We start from the raw sequence: 24,304 nt of genomic DNA, 5'->3' as shown, positions 1-24,304 counted from the left end.
TATGTGTGTGTGTGTGTGTGTGTGTGTGTGTGTGTGTGTGTGTGTGTGTGCAGGCAGGCGGGTGTGTGTGCAGGCGGGTGGGCGGGCGGGCTGGGGGGGGGGGGGGGGGGGACAGTATCTCTGTAGCTATTAAACGAAACGGGTTTCTTACATTGATGCTCCTACAGTACATCATGCAAGCACCAGTTAAAGTTACTTTCCATCCCTCATATACTGTGTGCACAGTGCACATCCCATAACCCACACACTGCACATCATTTTGGAGCTCATATCTTTGAACGGGTAAGGGCTATATTTAATCATTCTGCATTTCCAGGACTTGACCTGGAATACGGCAAAGAAGGGGGCTCATGGCTAGGAATCACCAAGAGGGGCAAGTTGGCCGCTATCACCAACTACCTAGAAGGACGGACCAACCCTGAGGCACAAGGGCGAGGTGAGAGGACAAGTAGTTACCCATAGAATCACCTCATCTCTGTTTTTAGAAAGATGGAACAAATCAGTTTTTTAGAAAATGTGTAGGAAATCAAGTGTTATGGTGAGCCTACAGTACCTTTTGTGACCACACATGTTAAGGGATGGGCGCTGTTGTTCAGGCCATGCACACAAAGGGGGAGTGTGTGTGTGTGCAGGCGGGCAGGCGGGCGGGCGGGCGGGGGGAGGGGGGGGGGGGGGGGGGGGGGACAGTATCTCTGGAGCCATTAAAAGAAACGGGTTTCTTACATTGATGCTCCTACATCATGCAAGCACCAGTTAAAGTTACTTTCCATCCCTCATATACTGTGTGCACAGTGCACATCCCATAACCCACACACTGCACATCATTTGGGAGCTCATATCTTTGAACGGGTAAGGGCTAGTTAGATATAATAGATGGATGGATGTACCTCTGCAATGTGTATTTTAGCCATGTCATGGCTCTTCCCTGGAATGACAAGGGCCAGTTTCCACTGGGTGAGAAGCTGTAGCAGTAGTTTGAGGGAGGTATCCAGCATGCCTTGGTGAGTATCCTGAACCTCACGCAACAGGAAGTTAATGTAGCCAAACAGCACATCGTCACGCCAGTCAGGGAAGTCCACCAATAGGCTTTGCAAGGAATTCTGGGCTATAAGTCGCAACTCATCGTCCATGTGGATCGTCAAGCTGCAAAGAGTACAGATGAAAGGAAAACTGAGGATGCAGTTCATGATTAAGATACAGATATATTAACCAACCACTTTAACCCTGGGGTCCCTATTTTGAGCAAATTATTATAGACAAACTTAAAAAGAAATATAGATATATATATATGTCAAATGTTCTCACAAAAAAACAACATAAATTGTAGATCAGGCTCACAAGGTGGCACACCACTACACAAAGTGAACTTGTAGATTGTAGATCTAAATTTTTGAAAGACAATAAACAAACCTGGTATAATTCATGCAATGAGGATATTTGAAGTTTCAGAGTAATATCATTTCTGCTACAAGCATAGGCTATTTAACTAGTCATTAAATGGATTTCATGTTAGATAAATTGACCTGAAGTTCACTTGATTCTCAGTTGAAAAACAATACTAGTCACAGCTGTGGCACAGATGTGAGAACCACATGAAGATCCACGCCTGGCTTCTTCTCCTTCTCTACCCCAAAGTAGCATGTTGATAATTAAGACTGAATGTCAATAGAAGTGACACTGGGTCTCGTATAACAGACTCTCTGCAATTTGCCCTCCTGAAAAATACTTTAACATTTGAAAGAGATAAGAGAGAACACTACCAATCTTTCAGAATGCCCCAAATGCCAAACAATCCATGTAACATATTCTTACATTACTAAAGTGCTGGCAAATGGTGAATACAAACAGCTCTACACACAGCTAAAAAGGACGTGTGGAAACACTCTTTCGGGTGTGGTGACTTTTGGTGACTAAATCCACAAAATGTGTCCCTCTAATTATGTTCACTTATTAAAGGGACACTTTGATGAGTGAATGAGGAATCCCTAGCCAACCCTGTGGGCAACTAGATTTTAGGTACTAGAAACTAGATTTTTCCTCACAATATATTGACCAGTAAGACACCCTAAGGGCGAGAAGCGACCTCGTCCTAAAGGTCCATAGGGGCATTCCCAGATATGGGCTATGTCCATATATGGACATTCCCAGATATGGGCTTAATATTGATTACATCAGGGATCTCTCTCCATATATGGGCATAAAAGGGATTGTATTAGTGTGGTTGCCCTAACAGGGCATCATCTGGGAATGCCCATATGTGGACTTTATATTGACGTTTTCGGGCCGGGTAGGGTGTAAAATGTATGCTAATTAGTAATGCCAGACGGAGTGATTGTGATGTCAGAAGAGCATGAGGTGTGACAGACAGACAGACAGACAGACAGACGGACAGACAGACAGACATGAGCTGGAGGTTTTCATACTAAGTATTAGTAAGTAACGACCTACGGTCGCAAATATGACCATATTATGCCTATTTTCTGATTATCTCAAGAACACCGGCTGTCAGTCAGTCAGTCTGTCAGTCAGTCAGTCATGTCACGTCACACTTTTCCCCTACTCATATCTCTGCCACCGTTGCCCCTATCCATGCCAATGGATAGGGGGTTGCTTATCTCCCGATTAGGGAGTCTTACTGGTTGTACATAATTAAAGGTTGTAAGCGCTCAAAACGTACAGTAAAGGATTAGTTCACATCCATAATAAGTTAATATTGATAACATCAGGGATCTCCCTATATGGCCATTAATTAATTAGTGCATTTTCCCCATTGACTTGAAGGGGGGAAATTAAAATGATAAGACGGAATGAATTTGCAAGTCCCACATATTGACACAATGTTACGCGCATTTTGATTGGCTCTAGTTTTAATAGTGAAACCACTGCAGGACGACACTTCACTAAAATCTGGCTCTTATCCAATGGCAGAAGGAAGGGGAGGCTGTCATCACAAGGCTGCGTTTGAAGTCAGTCAAACTGTGCACATGTGGGTCAACAATCTGTCCCCGTATTTGCTGCTTACGCCACGCCCAACAGGGGAAATTATTGCAGTGAAAACAGAGTGGATGAAGATTGCAGATTTACTGTAGCACAGATTGCAATTGAACCGTTTTCACCGTAACTGTCAGTGATTGTGTGGCCAGCTCTTAAGGTCATTCAAAGTGTCAAGAGTTTTTAGCAAACTTAGCAGTGGTCTAGAATAGAATCTAAAATGGAATCTCACCGTGAAAGCAGGTCTATGAGCTCTGGCTTGGACATGCCATCTGGAAGCACACGAGGGATAGCAGCAACACAGGTCCTAAACAAGTCAATCTTTGGCTTCCTTTCACCTCTGCAAGTCAAACCCATGGTCAAATTATATGTCATCAACTGCAAATGTTTCAGTTGATTTAGTTGGAAATTACACAGGTTGTAAAATTAGAAACGTGGTATTTAATCTACTATATACTATGGTCCTGTGAGTCAATGAGGAGCCAGCAGAGATGGCTGGGATGAGTACCACACTTACGTGATCATGTCCTCCGGCTCCTTGTTCAGCATCTGAACATTAGTCATCATCATGCAACGCCCCACCTCCTTATCCAGGTGCCTCAGGATGTTGTCAATAGCTTTGCGGACTGGAACGTAATACACGGACATTCCTGGACCAGAGGTGATGACAGATGAACAACATGAAACACTTTTACACAATTCCTTTGGATCCATCTAATCTAATCTATAAATACTCATTTTAAAAAATACGGACAATAGCTGATCTACAAGCATGTTGTACTGCGACACATTGTGAGCTTGTAGATGTTTGGGGAAAGTTTGTGAATATCTTTTACAATTTTAAAAGCATACATTTTAAATGTTTTATTTTCGTCTCTAATGCCCCAAATAGGCAGGGTTGAAAGTATATTTTTAGGTAAATAATTTGCCTCTGTATTGGAAAATGAAAATGAAAGTATTGATATCGTAAATAAAACATAATTGCACAGTATATTGCAATAATGATGTGTGGTTGTCACAAAATCCCACAGCACAACAGAAGAAGTTTCAATGCACACCAGTGTGCCTCAGCACACCGTTTGGAAAACGACTGTGACAATGCACTGAATGTCTCACCAATGACTTTGGCATCATCATCAGTCAGCGTTTTGCTGAGGTAGGTCTTCTTCACTCGGAGTGTGTTCCCAGAGGGCGGGTTGCAGCCAGTGTTAGGCATTGGAGGCTCACCATCCTTCTGCTGCAGTTTATCCGCTATGACCAGGAATGCCCTCAGACCGATGTTCATTCTCTGAAGCACATCAAAGAATGTTTTCTGTCACATTCCTATACATTTATAGACAGTACGTGAAATTGGAAAAGCAAAATATTCCACAACAGCCTGTGTGTGGTCTGTTAATGAAAATTAAATGACTGATGATGACTGATGAATGTAAAGACTGTACCTCTGGATTAAGACTAAAGGCTTTTGCTGGTTTCCCAACACAAAGTAAATCAAAGATGATTTCTTTCATGGCAAAATCAAGTCTTTCCTGTTAGGAGCAAAATGATAGACAGAGGTTAGATCAGCATGTTTATTGTGGCAGTATGGTTGTTTTATGATCAACTCCTGTACACAGTCTAGCTATACATATTGAAAGAGAGCTTTAAATGTTTGTATCATGACAAAAACACATGTTCCTCATTACCTGTGCAATAAATTGGATGATTTTGACAAAGATATTGAGGGGCATATCTCTTGGTACCACACTGCGTGATCCTTTGGGGAACAAGTTTGTAACAATGGTATTGAGGCGCCTGCAGATAAAGAGAAAGTTAGGAATAGCATACTTTGTATCCCTTAAAGCCTATGTAAAGATCTAAGATTGTTCTTGGATTTATAACTGACACAGAACACGAATTTGGCTTGAAGTGGTTTATTTTAAGAATAGTTTATTTCAGGCCTAATTCACGTGTGAAAAGTCTGGCTTGACCCGTGTGGGCTCAGGGCTGGTAATCATGTCTGTGACCCGCTAGAAAACCTCTAGGCCACAGCACACTTAATCTGGTGTTCCCTAACCCTGGGCGGCAGTGGCTCAGGGGTAGAGAAACCATAGAGAAACCGTCATTAGAACACAAAGGGTCGAAGAGTCCTTGAGCAAGACCCTGAACCCCTAGTTGCTCGAGGTGAGCAGGTTGATGCCTTGCATGGTTTCCTACGCCATCGGTGTATGAATGGGTAAATGTAACGCATAATCTCTGTAAAGCGCCTTGGATAAAGACGCTATATAAATGCACCATTTACCTATGCCTGTTGAGTGTTTGTACAATAAAACAATGTTCTCCTTACTCTTCATTTAAAAATGTCAGTGTTAGGACCCTGGGGCCCAACAGGGGGCCAAACCATTTCCATGACTTACTATGCATGTGTATGTTTGAATACCGGTACTCTAATAACAGTTTGCAAATGGTACAGTGTAACAATTATACAATGGCACTCAAATTATAACACAAAATGTTATATGTATGGTAATGTAGCCTACATAAGAACAGCTTTTGATCTACTCTGATAGTGTAGTTTGTTTGTTTGTTAGCAGCATGCAGCATGCTGTAAAGATAAGTGATGTTAAGAGTACAGCTACTTACCCCTGTGTTGCGGTGTTGCTCTCACACTTGATGCGGATCATGTACACCCACAACAGGCGGTACAGGGACTCCAGTGCAACACGGGCCATTTTGGGGTCTTTACTCTGTAATGAATTCAGTTAGCCACATCAATGATCAACAGTCAACAAAAAGGCCTTAAGCAGTAAAAAAGAAAAAGAATCTTCTTTATTACATACAGTAATGCATTAAATGATGACTTCACCACTTTTCAACCTATGTTCATATAATTGGTCCTCACTCATGTTCACGACAAAATAGCAAAAACAAACAAAAAAATCTCCTCAGTCTATATGTCTCTTAGGAGGGCTGTGGGCAGTTCAGAAACCGTCTACCAGTGACATCATCGTTTGGCAGATAATTTTTTTTAGAACAAGATTTGTAAAAAAAATATTTAGATTTCTATTATCGCGAGAACAATGGCTTCCATTATAAGATTGTAACTTTTCAGGAATAGAAAGCCTATAGTTTCTATTAGGTTGGATTCCCCATCGATGATGTCACTGGAAGACGGGTTTCTGAACTGCTCACAGCCCGAGAGACACAGACGAAGTAGAAAAGAATTGTGCTATTTTATCATGAACATTAGTGAGGACCAATTATACGAAGATAGGTTGAAAGGTGGTGAAGTCGTCCTTTAATACTGACAAGGTCAACCATGATAAATGGTTTAAAGACCTGAACAGACCAAGCTGCCTTGCCCTGTATAACTGTGACTACGTGTGGAGATCAGATTGGTTCACAATGAGTGACGTGTCACGAGTAAACGTCACTCAAACACTGCACAGACTACAGCTGACGTCAGTGGCTGGCTCTGTCCTGCCCTGCCCTGTCCTGTCCGTGAGAGGATATAAGCCCTGGAAAGGATAAGAGAGTGACTCCTTTCCCACCGACAGTAGACAAGTATGTCTTTCTGTTTTTCTTTATGGTGCATCACATTTGACCCAGATCATTATTCGCGACCAGTTCTCTCTGAGACCTCAGGTCTCAATGAGATTATCTACAGTATATAAAAAAGGTAAAAAAAGGGCACAAAACTCATAACAGGAGCTATATCCATTGTAACCATTAAAAAATTATGTCTTATTAATCGTGAGTCGTGACATTCTTTGTGTGCGGGGCACGGCACACAAGATACAAAAGATGCTTCTCGAAAGCCAGATTGCCCGACAACACCTTGGTGTTTTCAGGTCTTAAAGTTCTCACAGTACTCTTGTTTATAACAATCATTAAAGTAGCCATGCAAACAACACAGCAAGTTACTGTACAGAAGCATGTATGTAATAATTGTATCAGATAGTTGCTAATATAAATACATGCACAACTTACACAGTGTTACATCACTAATACAGCAGTCACTTTACAAGTTAACTTACCTTGAGGTTAGAGAGGCAGTTGTTGAGGAAAACATGCCATCTGTTGAGAAAGAAGTCTTTATGGCTAACACACAGCAGACACGTCACCAGCGGGTAAAGAGCCTGTGAAGAGGATAGTGAATGTCAATGATTATGCTTCATCACACAACTGTGTCACCTGAGTAAACTGGCCCATATCGTAAACTTGTTACTCCATAAGTAGTGTGCATACAGGCACGTATATTGACTTATGTTTAATGTTTTCTTTTGAACAGTTAATGTTGGAATGATACTGTACATTTTTAGAGGAACAACGTTATTTTCTAAGTGAGTGCACATGGCATAAGCCTGATATTTGATACTGTCTAAGGAACCAAGGTCACATTTAGAGGTGTGCTAGGAAATGTTAGTTACATTATTTATGCATTTTATGCATTAACCAATATCTAAAATATGACTATACACAAACTTATTTAGTTTAATTGTATAGCTAGTTTCTCTGCCATATAGACTGTGTCTAGACTCTCTTGTAAACGGCTAGCGCTGTTGGATGTTGATATTACATAAGAGTGACCTTGAAATTCTTGAGGATTCACAGGGACCAAAGGCATGCCAGCAATTTACAGTGTTTTTGTATTGGAGACTGTCACAGTGACTGCAGGGGTGTAAGAAAACATACAGCCCAAACATTCCGTGTCATTTCCATCCTTCGGCAGGGTGACTAACCAGTGAGTGCTTCTTTCTGGATGACAGCTCCAGGGTTGTGACATACAAGCTCTCTACAAAGTTCCTCAGACAGGGCACGTTCACCTCATTTTTCACAGCCTACAGTGAAGCACAACATCACATTATAATTACAACACAGGCTGTGCCACCACATGCTCACAGTGTTAATCAGTTCCCATCAAAAACAACTGTGATTATCTACTGTATATCAGAGGGAGACTTACTGCAGCGACAGGAACTAAGATTTCTACAAAAAGTCCAGCCAAGGCATGCTTAATATCTTTGTCCTTGACTTCCAAGAAATACTGGGCACATTCCTGCAAAAGAGAGACCATTGGTTCACACAGGGTAATTGCATTCAAACTGTAAATGAACACATGTAGAACATTTTAATAAAACATATTTATTTCACAATAAATCAATTAACAATACTGTAGGTCATATGGAATCTAACACAAATCAGTACAAAACTAAGCCAACAAATGCTATGAGACAGGAAGACCTGTAATTGTGCATTGCATGAAGAACTTCAGCAATTGTATGCACTCAAATTGCTTGGCACATACTGTATATGATATGACAATTTATGAAAGTATGAATTAACCTTCCGTGATTATATGGTACACATTCACACGATTGAGATGTCATTCAGTCATACCAATTTATAACCGAGGCCGATTCAAAAGAATTGCCTATAATGACATGCCCGGAATAGGAACACCAGGTTGAAATTGAAAATGCATTGTACCTGCATGAACTGAAAGGAGGCTTCAAAGTCTTCCACTGGATACATTTTAATACGGAAGAACTTCACACCCATGATGAGACTGATGGTACTCTGGACTACGTAAGGACTCTGCTCTTTCTGTCGGAGCTCCTTTAGCTCAGTCATGAACTTCTTTTTCACAGCAGGAAACCTTAGGAATTTTTTTTAAAGAAAAGTTAAATAATGAGGTGCCTGCACAACCCTTGTCAAAGTGCACTTCAGGACTGCCTCCATTCATCCATTACCAATCTAAAGTACAGATGTCTCAGAAGGCTGTGATATGGGGTGGATAAAGCAGCACCAGATCCCAAAAATATCCCCATCTGACCCTCTCTCTGTCTGCAGACCACAAGTCTCTGCGCCCAAAGATAAACTCCTCGTCTAGCACCTGATCCTCTTGCCAAATTGAATCAGAGATGAGATTCTTCTGTTAGTCTAAATTTAGAGGGTTATTCATCACGGGAGCTCATGTGGGCATCCACTAATCTCTTCCATAGTGGCTCATACTCTACCTGGAAGAAACTGAACACAGCTGCTACTGTACATTGGATGAGTTGCTCTTAGTTATGTGAAAAACTCTAGTTGAGATTATTTCCTTGAATTTGTTTGACTTAAACATGAAAGAATTCCAAATTGAACAGTTTTATCCAACTCATTTTGGATTAGGGTGCCACTCTTAAAGCCTAATTTATATTCCAATGCAGGATGGCATAGCTAGTTGAAATAACTGACTTTCAAACCAGCAATGCATCGCAATGTTAGCTTAAAGGCGGAAGCTTGAATATGGAGGTCTCCCAAATCTAAGCAATGTCCCAAGTCCTCGGGAAAAGCCTTTCAGTGAAGCATCTCCCTTATGAAATTAAACAGAGAGAACTTTGAAGAGGTCTTATGCAGTCTGCTCACCAGCTCATATCTCTATTTTGAGAGTTTGCTTCTTACCGCAGTGGTTTGAAAACTTCAAATAAACAGACACCAATTTCCAGTCCTAGTTTGGTGTGAGGGGTACTTGTCCAAAAGTCTGTCCCTACATCATGTGCTGGTCTCTTGAAACAGGCAATGACTTACACAGAGGCATGTGGAATTCAGCCATGCTATCGTCAAGTGGCATGACACCAGACCACAACAGACAAGTGCACCAAGCTCACTGATAACCTCTTCAAATCTATATACTTTGTTGTCCCCCAGGGATCTATAACTTATGCCCTGCTTTTTTCCCTCTACAACAAATCCCTTTGTTTGTCAAAAAAAGCACAAGGCGTTGTGTTGCAACATGTTGTGAGCTTGTAGATCAGCTATTATCACAGAATGTTTATTTTCGACAAATGTTCCGACTATTATGACATGCACATAATAGGGATGTTAATGTCTACAGTCTACTTACTTGGACTGGGCTAATACTCCTATGACTTCTGCATAGAGGTCTGCTACAGTGTGCATGTTGCCAGTGTTAGGACCATGGTACCTGTGGGATACATTATTTAAGTTAAAGAATAAAAACAGAGCTGAAAACCAAACCTAAAAAACTAAATGGTTGTAAAGAAACAAAATCTTACCCCTCTTTATATCTAAAGTGCTTGAAGGCTAAGTTAATGACATCATTGACCAAACTGTCGAGGACAGGGTGGAGCGGCATCTAGTTATGGAGAGAGAGAACAGTTATCTATTCCATCTATGTTCTGTTTATATGTTACATGGTAAACCTCCGGTAAGGCTTATGTAATAATCGTGACAGCCTTAACCTCCGGTATTTCTAAATGTTAAAAATGTATTGTTCACAGCCACAACTTAACCCTGTATACAGAATGTGTGAGGTTTACATGGAGTGCAATCTAGTCACCTGTTTCAAAACTTCTATGAGGACAAGTGAGAAGATAAAGTCAATAGCCAAATCCCTCCTTTCAAGTAGATAATCTCTCTGCTGCTCATCGCTGTTGAGAGTGGAAAGAAATTGATATACTGTATGGGGATTTGAAACATTCATAAATAGCAATTATAACAATATATCAAAAATGATTCCTAAGTGTGCTTTTGGCTTTCACAATAAAATCCTGCTTTAATTTAATGTAAAAATATACATACTGTACAATGATAGATTTGTACAATCTCATAGTTAAGTTAACTCAGAAATGAACTCTGTTTTACTCAGATTTTACTGTCTTTCAACCACATCATGACATACTATGATAAACTCATAGTTAATGTAACTCACTTTTTGGATTTGGTATTGGCTCTTGGTCTGTACTCGTGTATCTCTTCTTCTAGTCCATTCTGTCTCTTGTACCAGTCGAACAGGGTGCGTAGGATGGAGGGGAGGCAGTACTCAGCCAAAGAACTCATGGAGCTTATCAACTGAAAGAACATTAAGCAAATGTGTTCATGCTTGTCAGCTACAGAGTAGCACACCATATCAATCTCAAATTGTGTCCAGGGACCCTCAGGGTTTCTTGACAGGGTTCCAAATGGAACCAAATGGGTCAATTTGGTTCCATTTGTACACTCTGAGAGTTACGGGGGTCCTTGAAATTTAGTGCCACACGCCTGTGGGACTGTGCAAAGGGACAAGGTGCCCACGAGGTGGCCTCTCACCCTCGGGGAGGGGAGAGGGAAGGAAGGAAAGGCGGGACAGGTCCGAGCACACAGGAAGGGAGGAGAGTCTGGTCAGCCCGGGGAACACTGCGCCCTTCATTCAGCGCAGAGCGGGAGAAGAATCCTGGCTCTGTGCGGCTGCTGAATGGCCCTAAGCAGCAGCACAAACACACGCCTGTGGCTGTGAAAGGGCCCTCTCTGCACAGCCACACAGACCTACGTATGGGACACACCTATTGCACAACCAGTGCCAGCACTCTAGGTAAACACTCCCTGCCCTTGACTGGCTCTGAAAGACCTTTTGGGATGTTAGCAGGGCTTTCAGCCATCGACCCTTTTCATGTCACGGTGCATCGCATCAGAGCAGCGAAAGTAATACTGATTTGTTTACTTTTAAATGCATAGACAATGCACATGCAGACTTCATCTGTATCTCTATCAAATGTTACCTTGTGTATTTACTGCATCTCATGATAAAATAGAGTGCCATAAACATGCTGATAATCCAGTGGTCCTCAAACTTCTTCAAAACCCCTAAATGTCCCACATTTTTTCACTTAAAAATATAAATATTTCAAAAACCTACTAGCATAAGCTCATTGTGAGCTTGTACATCAGCAGTTTTTTAATAGCCAAATGTAGCATAAAAAAGGGTTAAAGCGGTTCAAATGATGTTGATACTATACTAACTCATTAACCCCTTGAGGACCATTGGGGGTCCCCGGACCAGATTTTGAGAACCATTGTGATCAACATGTCACTGAGCATTGGCTCAGAACCTTTATCCATTTCATCTCACAGTACTTACTTGGTCAAACTGAGGATCTTCCCCCCTCTGAAGAGATTTTGTTAATGGTTTTTCCTGAAAAGACAAAAAAGATATATTATTGACCTGGTGGTCCTCTAAGTTTAGCTTATAGTTATATATCCATCTGCTAGGGACTGTCGGATGAGGATTTCTGAAAAATAGCATACAGTATACAGTAGCCCCTCTTTAATGAGACCGTCATCCATCATGAATCCATGCCTGGAGCTACTACTGTATGTCTACAGTATGTCACACATTAGAGATGGAACTTGAGTGATGGGTTCCATTCCATTACTGTAGTCTTCACTCATCAGAGATAATGGCCTTTATGTAAGGTCTCTGGATGCAACACACTCTTCTCCTGCACTAGAGTATGTCTCCTTGATGTGTTTTGTATTGTACTTGTACCCAGCCAGTTCATAGTGGAGCATCCTATTTCCAAGTACAGTGCATGAAGGCTGCTTGCGAAGAGGTATTGAGAGCTTTTAATCTGGACAGCGAGGGAGCATTATAAAAAATCTAGGCTGCATAAAACACTTTGTGCCTTGCAGGGTATTTATATACTGTGCAACTTACTATTCTGAAACAGCTTTAACCACAAGATACGCGTACGTACGGTAGTTGACCAGGGGCCTGAGTCCAGAGCTCTATACCCTGGATCCCTCTGAATTAATCATTTGTTCAACATTGGTCTTAAAGGACAACTTTAGTTTTTTACAACAAGGGTTCATATTTTAGATTGTAATTAGAGAAAAGAAAAGATGAGTGTTAAAATGTTTTAATTTACTGCTTTCTATCGTTTTAGCCATTTTAGTATTTTGATTTCAGTGGTTGGGGGGGCATGCATACAAGTGGCTAAATATGTATTTTTAGACACAATAAGCTGACAATTTCATTGTTACTATTTACACCAGCCCCAATAAATCACATCTGCCCATGAAAGATTGCAGTGCATCTTGGGAATGGGCTTATTGTGTCTAAAAAGACATCTTTAGCCACTTGCATGCATGCCCCCAACCAGGGGACATGCATGCAAGTCAAAATCGTTAAAATCACAAAAATGATAGAAAGCAGTAAAAGAAAACATTTTAACACTCATCTTTTCTTTTCTCTAATGACTATCTAAAATATGAACCCTTGTTGTAAAAAAACAAAGTTGTCCTTTAAACAAAATGACACTGTCAGTCTTCCACGGAGAGCAGAAACAAACATCCAAACCTCTGCAGAGGAGCACGCTGCAGCGAGGGGACAGACACACTCCCTGTGGTAATTAACACTTCCCTGCGGAACGAGAGCCATGACTAACGGCTTCCTAAGAATCACATTCCCTAGAATTGGGGACTACATGGTGTTGTCCACAGGATCCAAACTAATGAGAAGTCTGTGGTAGATATCTTCTTATCTTCATCCTCTTCTATATTCAAATTGGCTTATGTGGTGTATGTATGATATGTATGTATGTATGTATGTATGTATGTATGTATGTATGTATGTATGTATGTATGTATGTATATATGTATGTATGTATGTATGTATACTGTATGTATGTATGTATGTATGTATGTATGTATGTATGTACGTACGTACGTACGTACGTACGTACAGTATGTATGTAAGTATACATACCGTACGTACATACATACTGTATATATGTATATAAATACATACATAAATAAATATAGTATACTGTACAAACAAACATACATACATACACGCAGTGCTAGCATAGTGCAAGACAAGTAACAGTACAAGAGAACACACAGAAGAATACCATTCTGAGTTTCCGGTCAGTTAGTCCGTTGAACGAGATGAGCAGCCAACATGTGCCTTGTCATACTAATGTACAACTACATAGATATCAAGGTACAGATCAAACCCTGAAGTAGGATTGATTTCCTTACATAAAATATCAACCAAATGGGTAAAACCCAAAGCCTTAATTGGAACTATTATGCATTATGGAATATGTGCAGCATGTTGAAGACTGTACCTCGAAAAGCACTGTCATTTCTGCCTGGTGCATCAAAATGTGTAAAGTTGCCCCGTAAGGGATACAAATCAAAGCAAAAATGTTACTTCATTTGAGCAGAACCATTTGTGCATGCGCTTGGTGAGCAACATTTATTGAAATGAGTGTGTGGGGATTTTTTGTGCCCTCTCTGGTTCTTTGCTCAATGGTACAACAAAATGCTAGTTTGCTATAGCCTGGAATCCAGACTGATTCGCTACGTCCGTATTTTTATCACTCTCACTATACCCAGTCTGGCCAGGGTCCTATTTGACTCGTAATTCTATTAGGCAAGGGAAGTGGCTAGATTTTTACATTGGACAACACTGATCAGTTCCTTTTCTCCCGCTTGTGCACTGAGATAGGAGGCTTTCCAGACTGTGAAGCGAAGTGAGAAAAAAGAAAAGCTGAACGTAGTAATCAGTCTGGATCTCAGGCTAAGTTTGCTATAGGCCTACCTGTGCAACGGTATTTAAGATATATATATATATTTTTTTGCCTTTTTATGCCTTTATTGATAGGACAGTAGACTGACAGGAAATGGGGGGTGTGACATGCGGCAAAGGTCGCCCGGATCGGGAATCGATCTGGCCGCACCGCCAGGCATCCATGCCTATGTGGCAATGCCTAAGTGTGGTATGCACTCGGACCAGTAGGCCAGCGGGCGCCCGTGCAACGGCATTTAACAAAAATAGCCAATTTACAATCTCACAACTCATCACATCATGATGCGTTGTGAGCTTGTAGATCTGCTATTTTCTGTGTTTTTGAAAAGGTTAGTAAACGTTTTGTACTTTGCATTTGCATCTCCAGCATCAGCACATAATGAGAGACTGTCACTGCACTGATGTCAATGTTGTCGGTCCTGGAGGTTGTTAAAGATTTATCCTCTGATTACATATTTAAGAAAGACGTGGCTGTCTGGTTTCAATATTTGGAATACATACTGTAGTTAGTATTCATAAATCTAGATATAAGAGTCCAATGAATAACATGAAAATAAAAACAATAGCCTGTATTTATAGGATCACTTCAATCATTTTCAATGTACAAAACATTTTCAGATGGGGGGTCAATGGCCATATACTGTACAGTATATATCAATTTGGGGGTTCTTTACATGAAAAAGTTTGAGAACCACTGATTTAGAGGGCATTTGTAGAATTGGCCTCAGGTCTTGATGGGTTAAAAAAAATTCCCTGGTATATTATTCACAATAACACAATGGAATAAGCACTGGAAATTGGGTGTACAGAATTAATACATATATCTTCTATGTACGAAATACACAGAAGCAGCACTTTATTATTGATCTTCTCACATCAGAACAATGGGATTTAAGCTAGCCTTACACTAGCCCCACATAGAACCTCACCCGTCGCTGCGTCCTGTTGTGCTCCGAGATGAGGTCCTAGAAACATGGCCACTGGAATCTTGCGACAGCCTCCACATCACAGTTGGAAAACACACAAAACGAAATTTTGTCCAAAAAGTAACGGCAGTTCCGAGCTCCCAGACTGTGAAAACCTAACCTCGGTACATAAAACATGAACCGCGGCATGAAACAACCCCTTAAAATCGCTAGTTTTGTCAGCCGATAATGTTTACAAGCCTGGAAGTTGCAGCCAGAATGGCAGCACTAGCGCCCCCTCTGGTCGAACGGTAGCCCCAACCGTCGCTGCATTCGAACAGACATTCGACCAGAGGGGGCGCTAATGCTGCCATTCCGGCTGCAACTTCCAGGCTTGTAAACATTACCGGCTGACAAAACTAGCGATTTTAAGGGGTTGTTTCATGCCGCGGTTCATGTTTTATGTACCGAGGTTAGGTTTTCACAGTCTGGGAGCTCAGAACTGCCGTTACTTTTTGGACAAAATTTCGTTTTGTGTGTTTTCCAACTGTGATGTGGAGGCTGTCGCAAGATTCCAGCGGCCATGTTTCTAGGACCTCATCTCGGAGCACAACAGGACGCAGCGACGGGTGAGGTTCTATATGGGGGCTAGCCTTACACCTAACAACTTTGAAAAGATTTCTCAGTCGTAATAAAATCGAGGCGAGTCGAGGCGCGCTCCCGTTATTCGGTCGTTACTCAATCGTTAAATGTGAGGTAGTGCTCCGACTCGATTTTTACCCCGACTTGAGACCCAGATTCTGTTACGAGAATATTAAACTGGTTTGATATTTTCTCAAATCGGGGCTGAGTCTGAATGAGCACAATGACGTAACAACCAAAACAGAACGCTAGCGAGCCAAAAGCCATTTATTCCCCAAGACGTTCGGTTGAGCTGCCAGCCTGGCGTATCATAACATAACATTCAAAGTTGATAATAAGTTGATAGGATCAATCTGCGCCGGCTATGGAGGAGAGGAGAGGAGAGAACGGGAGAAGAGGGCTGAGGGAGGAGGGCGGAGCTCGGTGTGTGTGCAATATGTGCATGCAGTGAGGGAAAAAGTAATCACATGTTTTACTCAAGTAAAAGTATCAATACTGCGATGCGACGCGTTGTGAGCTTGTAGATTGGCTATTTTCTATGTGTGTGTGTGTGTGTGTGTGTGTGTGTGTGTGTGTGTGTGTGTGTGTGTGTGTGTGTGTGTGTGTGTGTGTGTGTGTGTGTGTGTGTGTGTGTGTGTGTGTGTGTGTGTGTGTGTGTGTGTGTGTGTGTGTGTGTGTGTGTGTGGGAGCTAGTCAGAGGAATATGAACACATGGGCATGGCTATAATAGGCCTATTTCTGCAAATAAAAGAGAATCTTGTACCAGTCTTTACAAAATCTTTATAGGCATCTCACATCTAACAACTGAAATCTTTTAAAAATCATCATTAAGTCTTTGGAAAGTCTTTTTCAAATCTTTTAGTGTGAGAGGGTAGTCTTTTAGAAATCTTTCCAAATCTTTCCCAAATCTTTACAAAGTTGTTAGATGTAAGAGTAAGAGGGCCTTTAGGTTGATATTCTGTAAAGTTTCCATTTAAGATCTTCCTTTTATTGTTCCCGAGACTCGTTAGTATGCCTGAATCCCTGACAGTCATATATCATTGTAGAGTTTCATCTGTAAGAGGTGTCGTTAGAAAGACGTAGTAGGCTGTTGCCTGCTTCTCACAGAGAACTAGAAAAGTGTGCTCCTCGGAGCACAGGTCTCCAGCAGGCCAGGTTGCCTACCCAGGGTCCGCAAACATTGGCCATAGCCACTTAGAATGGGATCTGAAAAATCAAAGTTATTTCTTGATCACATGACCACAGAGATCATGTGTATCGGTTTGTGTGAGTTTTGGACAAAATCTGTAGGAGTAGTAGCAAAAGGAGTGTTTTGAAGAAAACAAACTGAGAAAGAAAATGTAATCTGCCGCAAACAGGGCCTATAAATTGCGTCATGATCCAAGGTTCAATATTTGAACAATTTGAGACAATAAATATTGTGATTCAGATCACAAACTAGCTGTTGAAAGCCTCCGACAGAGGGGCTAGGACAGACAACAGAGACTAACAATTTCCATTAAGAACCTTAATCATGTTGGCTTTTGTGAGTACGCCACTGGTTATATTTACTTAAGCACCTTGGGGTTGTGATGCACATCGTTACTGTTAGAACAGCTAATGGAACAGACAACCAAAGCAGCTGTCTTTAGGAATCCAGGCCTGGACTTCTGCCTGTCCTCCATATGAATTACGAATGTCATGACCTAGTATCTTTCAGCTCTCCTGTATCAAGCAGGGTTCCCATTCTTTCCAACAAATAATCTTCCAGAACATTTTATTTGATTATACCTCAAGAAGAAATATGACTTGAAAGCAGATTATTGTTTCTGACCAGTCAAAGGAAGACCCTTTCTACTGTTCCTCATTTCAAGACCCCCCTTGAGAGCTCATCATGACCATCAGCTGTGATAAACTGAAAATGAATGAATGAATAACCTCTAACTGAATACACCAATTTGATGCATGCTAAAGTAATAGGCCTATCTCTGCTCTGCTGCACATCTAATAGTAGTACAAATTGTATATTGTTTGATGATTTATATTAAAATGGGCCTATTGTTAAGTTCTGCAAAGTCAAATCATGTTAGTATTTAATAAAATCTAAATGGAAATTAGGGTAGCAGAAGTAATAAATAAAATAAATAAAAGTTGGCATTTAGTTTGAGGGTGTTAACACTTTCAGTGCCAGGGCGTCATATGACGTCTGACACGACCTTGGCAATGATGCCAGAAAATAATATTGGCGTCATATGACGCCAGATGCTTTTTTTTCATATTACAGTAGTACAGTGTTGGATCTATGCGGTAACCAAGATACAGCCCTTTTGGACGATGGGACGGTCGTCATGCATGACAATTCAGTGGCGTCAGTTCAGAACAAGCTAAGGTATGGCAACATGACTGGTGTCTGGTGAAGACACCAGTCATGTTGCCATACCTTAGCAACAGGCACGATGAAAAGTACATTTTTATTATTTCCCCCTGTCAAGGTATGGCAGCTGCATACCCCTGCCATACCCAATTGACGCCCCTGCATGACATCACACGCTTATGTGACCAAATTCAAGCATGCTGATTGGCCGGTTCCCCCCAGAAACAAGGGTCTCAAAGAGTTCAGTGACTTTTACCGTACCGGACACAAAGCAATCAGAGGGAGAGAGAGATATATTGAGAGAATGAGCTAGAATTAGTTATAAAATCATTAGATTTAGTATTATTTAGAGAGATAGAGATATCACGGAGGTACTCGGCTGCTACACCCACGGGCCACGGCCTCGATTTTGGTTCTGGCGGCCAGAAAAGCTCCTTCTACGGGCGATCGGTTCATCAGCGAAGGCCTCGGCTGGAACATCCACGGCCTCGATTTTGGTTCTGGCGGCCAGAAGAGCTCCTTCTACGGGCGATCGGTTCATCAGCGAGGACCTCCGCTGGTACATCCACGGCCTCGATTTTGGTTCTGGCGGCCAGAAGAGCTCCTTCTACGGGCGATCGGTTCATCAGCGAGGACCTCCGCTGGTACATCCACGGCCTCGATTTTGGTTCTGGCGGCCAGAAGGGCTCCTTCTACGGCGAGGCATGCATGCTGCCAGGGACAGACCACCGATTGCTACGGTTTCTCCGCGCGCCCTGTAGGATGCACTGCTGAGCTGTGCTGCGGTATGTACTCTACTTTGTTATACGTCTGTCTTTCAATGTTATATGAGATAAGTGCTGTATAATGTATCAAAATGTATGAAATATATGGCCCATAAACCATAAAACTGTCTCCGCGACTCACAAATGGGTCCCGACCCAAACGAGAGAAGCATCCATTTCATTGTAAAGTCGACATTCAGAAACGCTGATTTTAGGCTATATTCTTCACTGCATACTACGTGCCACTCACGTTAGAAGTAGAACATTGTTTATTTTGGCGATAATGAGCCAAGGACATCACATCACAGCCTAGTATAGAACAGTGGTTCCCAAAAGGTTTGATCGCGATCCCCGGGGTGGGGGCGCTCGCCCTGGAACCTCCAAAGCACTAGCGACCACCCTCCACAACTCAAGCCCGATTTGGGAGACCCTCCTGGGCATGGCGCCGCTCGGCGTCGGCCTCTATACCTCCGTGATGGAGGGAGTGAAAACTTTTTATGTCCAAAACCGCTCGTTTTGCATTTATCATTTGAAATTATTTAGACTAGTGAAAACAGCCGATCTACAACAACAGCCGATCTCCTTTTTAGGCACTAACTAGTAACTAACAATAAAATATGAGTCTAGAACACACCACTGTATGAGCTGCATAAAGTGTGGTTCCTGTTGAAATGAGCCATGCATCTGTAGCCTACTTTGATTGATTGATTGAAGACTTTATTAGAAGTTTGCATAGGAAAAGGTACAGTTTCATGACGGTACAGTTCACTGGTACAAGGTCTACTAAAAGGAGATCCATGAAAAGACTAAGCTTATTTCCACTGGAAAGTGGAAACCATTGAAGTATCTCATATAACATTGAATGACAGACAGATAGAACACAGTACTATGCAGTAGATATGTAAAGAAAAACAAAAAAAGACAGTAAGTCTAAACAAACAGTATATACAAAGAAGGGGAGGGTAGGGTGGGGCTAGGTTCTTTTTTTTACCACCTCTTTCTAATACATTCTTCAATCAATCAATAAGCCTGACCTGCTATTGTTTTTTTTTTTTTTTTGTGCATTTTTTTGGGTCCACATTATACAATTCAATTCAATTCAAAGGAGCTTTATTGGCATGAGAAAACATGTTTACATTGCCAAAGCAAGTATAACAATATAAAAACCAGTTGAAAATGGGGAACATATATACAGTTGGAGGGGGTACAGCATTGTTCATTTTACAGAGCTATGTCGCATTGTGACATTTTATATATATACAGGGTACACATAGCAGCATTATTTTCCTACATAAAGGTATCGGCTCTGTTTCATACTGTATGTGCAATCTACAAGCACACAACGCCTCGCACCGCGAGGCGTTATGTGCTTGTAGATCTGCTGTTTTCACTACTTTTGTGCGACAGCCTTTGCTAAAGAACATACAAATTATACAGAAGCACGATCATTTAGTATTTTTTATTTATTTCTATCATATACAGGGCCCGTGGAGTCTGACTGGATGGAGGAAGGATGGAGAGGACAGTATGATGGCTGAGATAGCGAGAGCGGAGGAGTCAGGCATAGGTCATACACACTGTAGGTTCGCTGCCTGGACCAATGTCACTCTAGGGGAGCTGAAGAACTTTCTGGGACTTCTCTTCCTCACAGCTATCGTTCACAAGGCGGAGATTGCCATGTACTGGTCAAAAAACCCTGTCATTGCATGCCGTACTTTCCCAGAACAATGGCAAGAAACAGGTACCAGGCCATTTTGAGGTACCTGAGGCGCACACACACACACACAAACAAACACACACACACACACACACACACACACACACACACACACACACACACACACACACACACACACACACACACACACACACACACACGGTGAACAGTACCATCTTTGACCTTTATTTGTGGTGCCTTTGACTCCTGAATGTTGGCTTGTTGAATGCCTTTTTTTGAGAATACAGTACAGTACAGTACTGACTTTTATATTATTTTATTTATTCTTTACTTGCTGCACATTTATTTTATTTTACTTTTATCCAGTTATATTTTATTTTTGTGGTCATATTTGTGATTTCTTTTTTTTTGGAAATATTTGTAAATATTGTTGAACATAAATATGTTCATGCTGGATGTGTGAGGTACTCACCAGGGTTAGGGTTCGATGTTGCCATAAAATAAAAGGTTGACATCGCTTTTCTGACTTTTTGTCTTCCTGACCTTCTAGACCAGGTAAAAACACAGTGAATTCACAGTGCATAGTTCTATCAAAATGTAAGGCAATTTCTACCTTCTGAGTCATTTCATACTTTTTCACTTTGCCCCCTTGAAACTAGACGATGGTACAATATTTTTTTAACTTTTTTTGCACATAATGAAAGTAGGCATGTCATTCTTTCTGTCAAGGGTACTTGTGTTCCGTTACCATTTACCAATTTGTTGCTATGGCTTCCTAAAGTTTTTTTTCTTTGAACTCAAATATCTCAGAATCTAGATTTCTGAGGTTATTGACTGGTTTGCGCAGTGCGCACTCTCGAGCACCTATCTCCAAAACCGCTCACCGAAATCACTCCAAAAATTTTTTGGTAAAAAAAAAAATCCTCTTTTACCAAACCTCCCATTTTTGTTCCGATGTGAATATCGGATCATTTCCAATTTATTCCCTGGAATTGGGGCAGAAATGAATGGGACCTAATGGTGGCACTGGTAAGGGACGGGGGGCAGGGGGGGCTGGCACTCAAAGTGTTAACTGGCACAATCGGCCAAGAAGTCCAAGCGTGTTTTCTCCCCTGATTTATACTTAGTTGTGCACTGAATTTCAATGCACAACACCAGTGTGCAACAAAGTATAAATCAAGCTTCACAGTTCCATGCAAGTTGCACGCACAACAACATATCCCATCAGTTCCAAGATTCCCAGGTATTGTGAACTGTTGCTGTGGGTGTGGCGTTCTGTTCCTGTATGGATGTGTCAGCAAATTTCTGCCAGACTGGATAGAACACACAGACTGAGTTGGCAAAATAAAATGCCAAAACAGCCAGTGTTCTGAATAAATTTGCACTGATATAACTCATCAGATTCCTCTCTCATCATAGCCCAGCACCACAGTCTGTTCATCTGTTCATAGAATCATACTCTATAATACAGTGGTAGCTCTTGCCAAATCTTTCAGGGGGCTTAAGTGTAATCACATTAACATCATGTTTGCATTACCTTGACAAACATGACTGGATCTCTAAATAAAACATTCCAGGTTTTCCAGGACCAGTGGGAACCCTCAACCAAACATCTCTCAACAACAACCTAATTCTAAATATCAGCATACTGCCATATGAAAGACAAACAGTGGTACTGTACAATGTAGACAACACAAGACCAGCAGACAACATAAAGAGCCCATCATCCCCTAATTTCTATTTAGTCGTACAGTCACGCAGCTCACCAAAAACAAAAGATTTCAACTCGTTCACCAAATTGATGAATATCAGTTATTTTCGGCAAGTGACAGTGTCTTACGTTACTACGTTTCACACCCTCAACTGACTCACCAGTGGCTCGGCCATGATGATCCGGATCTTGCGCTCAGACAGTGTGGTGAAGTTGGCGAACATGCTCTTGAGGACATATTCGCCCGGTTTGCTCTCTGGATCAATGCTTATGGGCATCATGGCTGGGGGGCCACTCTCTCCCTGAGGAAAGCAGACTGGAGGGATGGGTGGTTTGCTGTATCCGTTCCCCACAGGCGAGGCTGTGGAAACAACAATGGCAAATAGTCAGGCTTCGAAAACCATTTCATTAAGTCGACACTTAAGCACAATTCTGGCGAGAGGGACTCAGTCACAGATCGAGGCTTACATCTATGTTTCTACATTTCCATACATGGACATTATAAAGTTCCCAACACGTTGAACATTCCTGAAGGAGATTGTCCAAAGGGCAGCAGCTTGCCCAAAGCCTGCCCTGTTCTTTATTTGTGATGCGAGAGCTTAAAACACCATAGCTGTGCCTGGCAGCTGCTGTTTTGATTTTACACTGAAGATGTCATTGCCTTCAGCTACAGTAATTCTCTGATGTGGCCCTTTGTTTAATTACATACAGCTTTGGCCACAGAGTCCACATCCACAAGCTACGCAACTAGTTAAAGTTTAACCCAGTGTTACAGTCCTATGCCTCAAAACTAAAAGTACAAAGAAATAGCAGCGAGTTGAGTATAAAACACCTACTTTAACCAAATCACTGTAACGCATAACAACATTACAACAGTGACATAAAGTACTGACAGTCATTACCACAGAATGACAAATGATTTTAATTCAGTGTATATGCGTAGTAGTAAATTTGACTGAACAGCAAGGAGGTTATCAGAGATGAAGCATTAGTACAGACAGTACATTGGATAGATACTGTATTGCGTATTTAATAAACATTGCAGCATTTAAAAGTCAAATGCAAAACATCGGAGGTGGGCCTTTTCAAAAACTTTCTCTGTGGACTTGTCAAGATCATAGGGGGGTGCAAAAATGCAGAAGACAAGGAAGTCTATACGGCATAATGATATGATATAATAATGCTAAATATATCATGTCATTGAATGTAATACATGGTTTTATTCATGAACCAGTATGTGGTGGATGATGCTACGTGAATAAAAATGGGCAACTGATCATTACTTAACAATGTGGTTTAAGAAATGGATGTTCTGTGGACATAGGAGGTACAGTGTAGCAAAATGAAACATTTGCATACCAGAGAAGTATGACTGACTGTACTCATAAAGAGAGTTGTCTATCTGTTCTAATCTACATGTTGAATAACGGAAGCAGAGTACCACTAGTCCAAGGCAACAAGCTGTTTTCTTGTAGATCTGATTCTAAAACAGACTACTCTTTGATATACAACACACAAAACAAAAACAAGAAAACATTATCATAGATCTGCCTATGCTGGCTGGTCTGCAAGCTACGAAATTCTTCATGCAGTTTGATAGTGTGGGTTATTTACTTTGTTAATCATCTTTTAGTGCAGACAGAAAAAAATATTATATTATAGTTATAATTAATGAATAAGGCCTAAAATGTTTTTATGTACTGTATCTGTCAAGTACAGTTAATGTGTATTTCATGATGTATGTGTAGGGGATAGTCAGCTGCCATATTACATACACTGCATATAATCAGGAAGTGCAGACAAAGTCTCAGGCTGTGCTGTCACGGTACAACGATGTATTGAACTGCATGTATTGAACAACATAATTGGGAGTGCTATTTCAATTTAATGACCAATAGCAGTAAATCAATTGCCCTCGGGTCAAA

The 24,304-nt window shown here is 41.3% G+C and overlaps 1 protein-coding gene across 1 annotated transcript in view; it reads right to left on the bottom strand.

Moving 5' to 3' along the window:
- The window catches only part of frya (furry homolog a), a 63,336-nt gene that overhangs the window by 31,963 nt on the left and 7,069 nt on the right, over positions 1–24,304 (bottom strand). The window contains exons 2-18 of the mRNA XM_080731577.1: positions 22,541–22,740; positions 11,873–11,926; positions 10,688–10,827; positions 10,316–10,406; positions 10,032–10,111; positions 9,860–9,940; positions 8,461–8,629; positions 7,937–8,029; positions 7,713–7,811; positions 7,008–7,109; positions 5,614–5,717; positions 4,677–4,785; positions 4,434–4,520; positions 4,108–4,279; positions 3,509–3,641; positions 3,224–3,331; positions 888–1,143 (exon numbers count right to left, since the gene is read on the bottom strand). Coding sequence (XP_080587703.1) covers positions 888–1,143; positions 3,224–3,331; positions 3,509–3,641; positions 4,108–4,279; positions 4,434–4,520; positions 4,677–4,785; positions 5,614–5,717; positions 7,008–7,109; positions 7,713–7,811; positions 7,937–8,029; positions 8,461–8,629; positions 9,860–9,940; positions 10,032–10,111; positions 10,316–10,406; positions 10,688–10,827; positions 11,873–11,926; positions 22,541–22,740 — 2,078 coding nt within the window. The remainder of the gene's footprint in view (positions 1–887; positions 1,144–3,223; positions 3,332–3,508; positions 3,642–4,107; positions 4,280–4,433; positions 4,521–4,676; positions 4,786–5,613; positions 5,718–7,007; positions 7,110–7,712; positions 7,812–7,936; positions 8,030–8,460; positions 8,630–9,859; positions 9,941–10,031; positions 10,112–10,315; positions 10,407–10,687; positions 10,828–11,872; positions 11,927–22,540; positions 22,741–24,304) is intronic.

The sequence above is a fragment of the Nannobrachium achirus genome (genome assembly GCF_963921795.1).
Source record: "Nannobrachium achirus genome assembly, chromosome: 8".
Classification (NCBI taxonomy): Eukaryota; Metazoa; Chordata; class Actinopteri; order Myctophiformes; family Myctophidae; genus Nannobrachium; species Nannobrachium achirus.
The sequence above is the reverse complement of the archived record's forward strand: the minus strand, read 5'-3'. Positions and strand labels throughout refer to the sequence as shown.